General features: G+C 38.3%; 1 protein-coding gene across 4 annotated transcripts in view; it reads left to right on the forward strand.

Annotated features, from left to right (window-relative positions):
• Positions 1 to 5658, forward strand: part of BRD10 (bromodomain containing 10) — a 105192-nt gene extending 99534 nt beyond the window's left edge. Inside the window, exon 7 of one of the 4 annotated variants that reach the window (XM_065907717.1) lies at positions 96 to 5658. In XM_065907717.1, coding sequence (XP_065763789.1) covers positions 96 to 3733 — 3638 coding nt within the window. In that variant the 3' untranslated portion in view covers positions 3734 to 5658. The remainder of the gene's footprint in view (positions 1 to 95) is intronic. The other 3 variants (XM_065907716.1, XM_065907718.1, XM_065907719.1) reach the window with 3 other exon arrangements.
• The last annotated feature ends 3713 nt before the right edge of the window (positions 5659 to 9371 follow it).

Here is a 9371-nt window from a genome sequence, read left to right on the forward strand (position 1 = left end):
CTGGCTCAAAGATTGACTTTCTTTTTTATAATTGATCTTATCATTGCTATTCAGTTGTGTTATATAAACAAAATGCTTGTTTTTATCATTTTCAGATGATATGAAATTGTCAGAAATAGATTTTCCTATGGCCAGAAGTAAGTTGTTGAAAAAGGAATTGCCTTCTAAAGATCTAAAGACACTGCCTAAAACACTTAAACGACAGTCCAAGCAAATTAGTTACCTGGATGATAGCACAAAAGAGCTTTCCCCAAGGAAGAAAGCTAAGTTAAGCACAAATGAGACAGTGGTTGAGAATGTAGAAGGTGATGTGCAGATGGACTGTTTGAATGAATCAAAGCATACAGAGCCACTGTTTCCAGAGTCGTTTGCCTCATTGGATTCAACACCAGTGTCTACTCTCCAGAAAGGGACCAAACCTATTCAGGCCTTGCTTGCAAAGAATATTGGGAACAAAGTGACCTTAACAAATCAACTGCCCCCTTCCACAGGTAGAAATGCCCCTGCTGTGGAAAAGCCAGTTATATCTCCTCCAGAAGCAAGCCCCATAAAGCCAGCATTGACCTGCCACACCAGTACAAAAGGTCCTTTACAGATGGTATACAAAATGCCCTGTGGTCAGTGGTTGCCCATAGATCTTCATAACAGCTCTGTAAAGATTCAGATGCAACCTATGCTAGATCCTAAATCAGGAGAAAAAATTATGCAACAGGTTCTCATTCTGCCTAAGAGTTTTGTGATTCAGCACAAGGAAGGGAAAGCAGTTGCAAAAGAAATACCACCACTTCAACAAAAAGGTACAGAACAACATGGTTCATCTTTCCCACAGACAGCAAATGTAAACTCCTCTTTACCATCAGTTCTTGTCAACCCAACAGGAACTGTTTCTACCCAACTATCTAATACAGTTTTCAACAAGACAGTTACCCCTTTGTCAAATGTGAGTAGTGCTAGACCACAGTCTTTGACACCTGTAACCTCCATAAGTAATTTGTTAGCACCACCAGTTAAGACTAGCCAGAGTGAGGCAGGAAAAGTCAAGAACGCAGTTTCAGCCGCCGCATTCCCACAGCCCATTGCTTCACCCACCACCTCCTCAACAGTTCAGCCTCAGTTACCAGCAACAACACTAAATGGATCTACAAATCCCAGTAGTTCCCTCAACTGTTTTGCACAACAAACTTCTGATTCTTCTGAAGCAAAGCAAGAACTGAAAACTGTGTGTATAAGAGATTCACAGTCAATTCTTGTTAGGACACGAGGTGGAAACACTGGAGTTGTAAAAGTGCAGACCAATCCAGATCAGAGTTCACCCAGCAGTTTATCTTCAGGTTCAGTTTTTACTATTGCTCCTCAGCTTCAGGCATTTCTGGTACCAAAGTCATCAGTTTCCTCATCATCTGCTTTTCCGTCGGTAGCTGGAACAACCACTACATCTAGTCTCCCATCTTTTGGCCAAGCACCTACTTCTGTTTCCATTCCAGCTGGCTTTAATCCATCCACGGGGAAAAATCTTAAATTTACATTAAGCCAACCTTCCTGCAGTGGTAATTTGGGCCATACGATAGATAAAACTTCACCCATGCCTTCCTCTCCCTTAAAGTCCTCTGTTTCTTCCAGTACTCTATTACCATCAACAGCAAATAGTTCAGTAAGTGTAATTAGCATATCAACAGGAAATTTTGGACAAACCAATTCAAATGTTATTCGTGCACCAGCGAAACATCAACAAGTAGATTATGTCACAAAAAGTTACCCTGTTACAAGATCAGAAGCAACAGCAGCAGCAAGTGGAAATACCATCAGTGGGACTCCAGTGCAGAAACTTATGCTGGTGTCAGCTCCATCTGTTCTTTCTTCTAGCAGTGGAACTGCGATTAATGTGGCACCAGCACCAACATCTCCAGGTGTTTCTGCCCAGAAATTAGTTTTTATAAATGCTGCAATTCCCAGTGGCACTTCAACCCCAACCATTGTAGCAGAACCATTAAAACAAGCTCTTCCTTCTCCATTGAGTAAAACATATGTTAAGTCTCCAGAACAGCCCCAGATAGTACTAATTCCATCTACAGTAGGAACACCAATAAAAATAAATTCATCACCAACTGTGTCTCAGATAAAAGATGTGAAAATTGGGCTAAACATAGGCCAAGCAATTGTTAATACTTCAGGCAGTGTGCCTGCTCTGCCATCAATTAACATACTGCAAAATGTAACCTCAAAAGGAGAAGAAAAAAGTAGCAAGGGCTATGTTTTACCATTGTCAACAAGTGGCAGTTCAATTCCAGTAAGCTCAAATTTTATGAGTCAAAATATTACTCCTGTTAATGAATCAGTGGTTTCTGCTTCAAGAACAGTAAACATGTTTTCAGGAACAGGAGCAAATGTATCTTTGGGTTCTGTTTCAGTGACCTCAACCTCTGCCTCAGTTGGGACACGACCTCCTGTTTTAGTCAGTGGAAATGATACCTCTTCAAGAATTATGCCTAGTTTGTCAAACAGACTTTGCACGTCAAATCTCGGAAACACTGTGGCTATATCAACTGTGAAAACAGGACATCTTGCATCATCTGTTCTGATTTCAACTACACAACCAACAGTGTCTCCGAAATGTTTAACATCAGCTTTGCAAATCCCTGTTACGGTTGCCTTGCCTACACCTGTGACTGTGTCCCCTAAAACAATCAACACAGTTCCACAAGCAGCAACAGCACCAGGAGCCACACGTTCTGTATCTCTTTCTAAAAGACAATCTCGGACTTCGGTCCAGTTTCAGTCACCGGGGGTTTCAACTACAGTGCCAACAAATATAAACACAAATAAACCTCAAACTGAATTGCCATCCCTTTCACCAAATCCAGGTAAAATAATTAACATTTCCAATTTTGCTTCTCTGCCAAACCAGCAAATGTCCCCTTCTTTCTTAAAATCAACCCCTAGTTACAGTTCTACTCCAGGTGTCACTGCCATTCACACTGCTACAGCACCATCAAATGTAACTAGTGTAATAGGGAGTCAGTTCAGTGAACCTTGTATTCAGCAAAAAATAGTCATCAATACCAGTACACCTTTGGCGCCTGGTACTCAGATCATGATTAATGGAGCCCGGTTTATTGTTCCACCACAAGGTCTTGGAGCTGGCAGCCATGTTCTTCTTATATCTACTAATCCAAAATATGGACCTCCCTTAGTTCTTAATAATGCCCAAGGCACTCAGCCTACACCAGTAGATAACCTGGCCCAGAAGATCACACTAGCATCAAATAATTCCTTAAGTGGGCAACCTGTAAAACATTGTCTAAAAAGCTCTACAAAAATTGTAAACTCTCTTGGGAATGCAAGTTCTCTATCCACAGTACCTACAGCACCACAAATCATAAACCCGACTGCTAAAGTTTCTGTTCCACCTCCAGTACCAACAGTGTCACTGACTTCAGTAATTAAGTCTCCTCCAGCAACTCTTTTGGCTAAGACATCTTTAGTTTCTGCCATTTGTTCTAGTAATCCTCCACTGCCAAGTAACACTTCAGTATTTCATTTGGACACATCAGTCAAAAAATTATTGGTCAGCCCAGAAGGAGCCATTTTGAATACCATAAATACTCCACCATCTAAGGTTTCTTCAGCCTCTCCATCACTCTCTCAAATTGTATCTGCCAGTCGAAATCCTGCGTCTGTCTTCCCTGCTTTTCAGTCATCTGGCTTAGAGAAGCCTGACACAGCTGCATCTTGAATTTAGACTAAACGAGCCAGTTTTTAAATAATGGGGCATTGTTTTGACTCCCATAAAAATTTTAACTGTTTATTATACTGTTGAAAACATACTATACATAGTTTGTGTGTGTGTTAATGTATCTTCATTAGCTTGCAACAAGGCTTTGTTTTTCTTAGGGAGGGAAAAATCTGTTCCATTTCACTCATTGGTATGAGTATGTTTTCAAAGGTTATTTGTTTAAAATAAACAGGATTTACCTGTCTGTATGACATAAATTGAACAGTCAAGTTTGACTAGTTTGGAATAAGCTAGGGTTTTGCACACTTGCATTGACATGTTTCTTCTTGAATTTGGACTGTTGCAGCGTATATCTCCAATATGATATTCTGTGTCTTTAGTGGAATAATATTTTTGTTTCTGTAAAAAAATAGATATATATATATTTATGCATTGTGAAAATGCAGTCCATTGTGTAAAATTGTACATATCCCTAAATCCTTAACAACCTGTACTAAACTATATGTACAAAGAACTATGCTGTCTTATTTATGTTTTGTTTACATAATGTATAGTTTTTTAAGTATTTTAGTAATTTTGGACCAGTGAACTGTTAGCATCAATGCAGAAGAATCTGCATGTAATAAACTGAGTTGCTGTATTTCCTTGTTTGAATACCATTTTTGAAGTGCGTTCTTGTTCTGTTGAAAGATAACATGATATGAAATGAGGACAGATCTTTACGAAAAGGAATTTTAAGTTAGGAAATTTGAATCACTAATAGCATTTTTACAAAGCTTTACAATTTACAAACTTTGTTTCCACATATCTCATTTGACTTTCACAGTAATCTTGAAAGCTTAAATGGTGTGTTGTAGGTCACTCAGCTAGTGGATGGTATGTACTGTGCTAAGTCGCTTCAGTCATGTCCGACTCTTTGCGACCCCGTGGACTTAAGACCCCCAGGCTCCTCTGTCCATGGAGTTCTCCAGGCGAAAACACTGAGTGGGTTGCCATTTCCTTCTCCAAGTAGATGGTATATTCAGTATTTGAACCTAATGCTTTAAGTCCTTTTTGCATAACTTTACATGACTTCTGCTTTAAAATTTCACTCTGGATTTCATTGTTTTAACTTTTTTTCTTAATTTACTACTAAATTCTACATTGATTAAAGTAAGTAATCTTAAGCCAAGTATATGTTTTCAACCTTTTATTTTTAAATAATTTTAGATTCAGAAGAAGTTGCAATGATAGTACGAGAAGTTTCAGGTACCCTTCCCCTAACTTCCCCCAATACATTTATTTTTACATTGAGGGGTTGGTTCATAGTGCTTTTTCAAAATGATATTTAAAAACATGAATTTTTTTTTAGTTTAGAGTGACAAATGCGAGCACCTTTTTAAATTATTTATGAGTACTCCCTCCTTTTTTGCATATTTTTCAGTACAGAGCAGTTACTTAAATTTCATGGTAAAGCAATGTTTGTTACTCTTACTCTTGTGGTTTAACATTATGGTATTTCAGATTTGCCTCATCTTAAATAAAAGGTAGATTTTATATTTACTCAGTGTTTGTATCCATTATCTTATTTGGGATAATGATTGTATACTCGTCCACATTCCATTTGTAGTGATATTATTAAACCTCATCACATGGAGTAAATAGGCCAGGGTTGAAGATGGTAGGGAAGAGTAGGCCTAAAGACTTCTTTTGAAACTACATTGAAATTTATTAGTTATCAAAATGAAGAGGGCAGTGAAAATATTCCTGGAAAGTTGTTAAAGTCTCTCGAAAGCCTATATTTATACTCTAAGGCAGTAACACTGCTAATCATGTGTATGTTGTACTCTAGTCACCTTCCCCATTTCCTTGTCAGTTTAGAAACAGTGGTTGGATTTCAGGGAGAAGTGGGTGATGTTTAAATACATTGCATTGTATTCATACATACAGGTGTGCAATAAACGGATTTATTAACCTACTCAACTTTTAAAATCTAAAACCGTTCATCTTTTGTCTGAGAATTCTCTAGATCAACTTCCAGAAACTAATTTACTTAATTACTTATGACTCACTTTATTCCCAGTGAAGGCTGTCACTTATTAACCAATTCTTTTCTAACTCGTAAATCAAAATCCTAATATGACTTTCAAAGCTCTGTGTGGTATGGTGAACCTTAAAGTCCCTCCTCCCTACTTAGGGATCTTCAGTCTGTGCCTGCGTCACTCTCCAGCTTCATTTTAATTGACCTTCCTCCTTGCTTTCTGTACTGTAGTTTTCTTTTAGTTCCTAGAAAGTTTAAGACATCACGGTCTTCCCAGATGTTCTCTTTGACTTAATGTTTCATTATATATGCTCTCATTATGTATTACATAACTCTCTTTCCTTATGCCAGCCTGCATCATGTTATTGTACTAACTCAGATTGAGGTCGGAGTGAGAAGTACATGGAACTCCTTCAAAGCTGTAATAAAATTCTTTGTATGCAATTATTTAAGGCCTGTCTTCCTTAAAAAGAGAGAGACCTTGTTAGTCATTTTCATCATTGTCACCCCAGCATTTGGTACACGGTAGGTAGAAGGAGAAGGCGATGGCACCCCTCTGCAGTACTCTTGCCTGGAAAATCCCATGGACGGAGGAGCCTGGTGGGCTGCAGTCCATGGGGTTGTGAAGACTCAGACACGACTGAGTGACTTCACTTTCACTTTTCACTTTAATGCATTGGAGAAGGAAATGACAACCCACTCCAGTGTTCTTGCCTGGAGAATCCCAGGGATGGGGGAGCCGGGTGGACTGACGTCTATGGGGTCACACAGAGTCAGATACGACTGAAGCAACTTAGCGGCAGCAGGTATTCAATATGCATTTGTTGAATGAATGAGGAATCTAGTTAGCTTATATTATTTAAGGTCTAGTTTTCTTTTTAAAAAGTAATACCCCATTTTTACTAGAAATGTGACTAAATTAATGGATTTATATAATCAAAAAGTCAGTTTTTCCACTGCCTCCAGTTTGGTAAGTTATGTGGACTTCTGGGATCTTGGCCAAAGAGTACAAAGACAAATTCCCCAGTTCTTTGTGTTCAGTGTTAGTTCAGTTCAGTTCAGTCACTCAGTCGTGTCCAACTCTTTGCGACCCCATGAATCGCAGCATGCCAGGCCTCCCTGTCCATCACCAGCTCCCGGAGTTTACTCAAACTCATGTCCATCGAGTCGGTGATGCCATCCAGCCATCTCATTCTCTGTCGTCCCCTTCTCCTCCTGCCCCCAATCCCTCCCATTATCAGGGTCTTTTCCAATGAGTCAACTCTTCACATCAGGTGGCCAAAGTATTGGAGCTTCAGCTTCAGCATCAGTCCTTCCAATGAACACCCAGGACTGATCTCCTTTAGGATGGACTAGTTGGATCTCCTTGCAGTCCAAGGGGATCTCAAGAGTCTTCTCCAACACCACAGTTCAAAAGCATCAATTCTTCGGTGCTCAGCTTTCTTTATAGTCCAACTCTCACATTCATACATGACCACTGGAAAAACCATAGCCTTGACTAGGAGGACCTTTGTTGGCAAAGTAATGTCTCTGCTTTTTAATACGCTGTCTAGGTTGGTCATAACTTTCCTTCCAAGGAGTGAGCATCTTTTAATTTCATGGCTGCAATCACCATCTGCAGTGATTTTGGAGCCCCAAAAAATAGTCAGCCACTACGGTTTCCCCATCTATTTGCCCTGAAGTGATGGGACCAGATGCCATGATCTTGGTTTTCTGAATGTTGAGCTTTAAGCCAACTTTTTCACTCTCCTCTTTCACTTTCATCAAGAGGCTTTTTAGTTCCTCTTCACTTTCTGCCAGAAGGGTGGTGTCATCTGCACAGTCCGTCACAGCCAGCGCGCTTCTACGCCGTGTTATCATATAGTATTCTTTAAAGGTCATCCATTAAAGTGTCCATGTAAAGGAAGAAAAATCACCACAATGCTACCTGCAAGACTTCATGATCCTAGCAGAGTATGTTTCCACGTTTAGTATCGAATTAATAGGCCCCATTTGGGTGTCAGTATTTAGTATCATTTTAAATACTAAGTTAAAACATGCTGAAATAACATTCCTCTTTCTCATGTATTAGCTCATTTCTTATGACTTTTCCTATCAAAAGATTTTCCTTTGTGATTTTGTATATATATAAAATACTAAGTGGCTGTTTAGATCTCTCTTTTCATTCCGGGGCTCTAATTTTATTGGTGTATTTAATATGTAATTGACATCAATAATTTTATGATCAAAGCAGTGATGGCTATAATATACACTAAGATAAATGAAAATGTTTATGATCTAGTTTATCATTGACTTAGAGTGAATTAAAAAATATTTAATATTAAAAGCTTGAGAAGGTGGCAGGATCTGAAAGTGATCTAAAAAATATGATGGGGAGTTTAGTTATTAAAAATTATACTGTACTACAAAACAGAAATGATATACAACTTAACCTTCATTCCAGAAGTTGTTTGCCATCACTTGAACTTGAAGCCTCATTGTTGCTAATAGGCTGTCATCTGCCCCAGGTATTGTCCCTCATTTTGTCAAAAAGCATTTATATATACCATGGTGCTTGATGCTTGGTTGTTTACTAACAAGAAAGCTGAAGGGGATAGTATGGTTCCAGTTCTTATAGATTAACTGGGACACAGACTCTGAAAATCTATAATCAAATCTATAGAAAAAAATCTATAGTTAAAAATGATATATGAAGTTGTAGAGAGTCAAAACTATGTGTGTTCTTATGTATATCATTGTTTTGATGGGGGTAATGTTAAGTCTTCATTGGGGCATGCAGGCTCTTAGTTGCAGCATGCAGAATCTAGTTCCCTGACCAGGGATTGAACCCAGGCCCCCTGCATTGGGAACATGGAGTCTTAACTATTGGACCACTAGGGAAGTCCCTTTAATTCATTCTTAATATATATAATTATCAACATAAATTCAAGGCATAATTTTCAACATAAAATCAAATTTGAAGAGTTGTATAAACTCATTCTACACATTTATTGAGAACAATATAATACAAAAGAGGCTGTAGTAACAACATAGATAAGTTTCCATCCCTGTCCTCAACACAAAAATCAAAAGAATATAACAAGTTAAAAGTAAATGTCAGAGGAATAAAGAACTAAGAGTTTAGTAGGGAACTGCCAGAGGTTTTATACACAAGGTGGTTGTATTGAGATAAAAGAGTATGTTTAGAATTCAGCCTGCAGAGACTCAAGGTGCAGAAAATCACAAGGAAGTTAACATCACTACTGTATACTTGAAAGTGGCTAAGAGTAGATCTGAAAAGTTCTCACCACAAGAAGAAAAAAATCATTTAACTGTAGGGAATGTTAAAGTGATTATATGTCAATTGTACCTCAATTTTTGAAAAGGAAAAGTGCAAGGAATATAGAGGGAACAGAACATTTGGGTTTGAATAGAATAATACGGGTTAAGAGGATTAATGAAGAAGGGTTAAAAATTAACTTGCGTTGGGTGAAAGAGGGCTGAAAAATATGCTGAAAGTAATTAGGAAGCTAAGGAAGCTTTGAAAGCATAAGTAATATGGGTGAAGATAATTAAATTACCATTCATGATTGCTGTGGGAATTAGGTGAGATAATGCCCGCCACATAGTAAATGCTAA

This window comes from Muntiacus reevesi, chromosome 17 (assembly GCF_963930625.1).
Source record: "Muntiacus reevesi chromosome 17, mMunRee1.1, whole genome shotgun sequence".
NCBI lineage: Eukaryota > Metazoa > Chordata > Mammalia > Artiodactyla > Cervidae > Muntiacus > Muntiacus reevesi.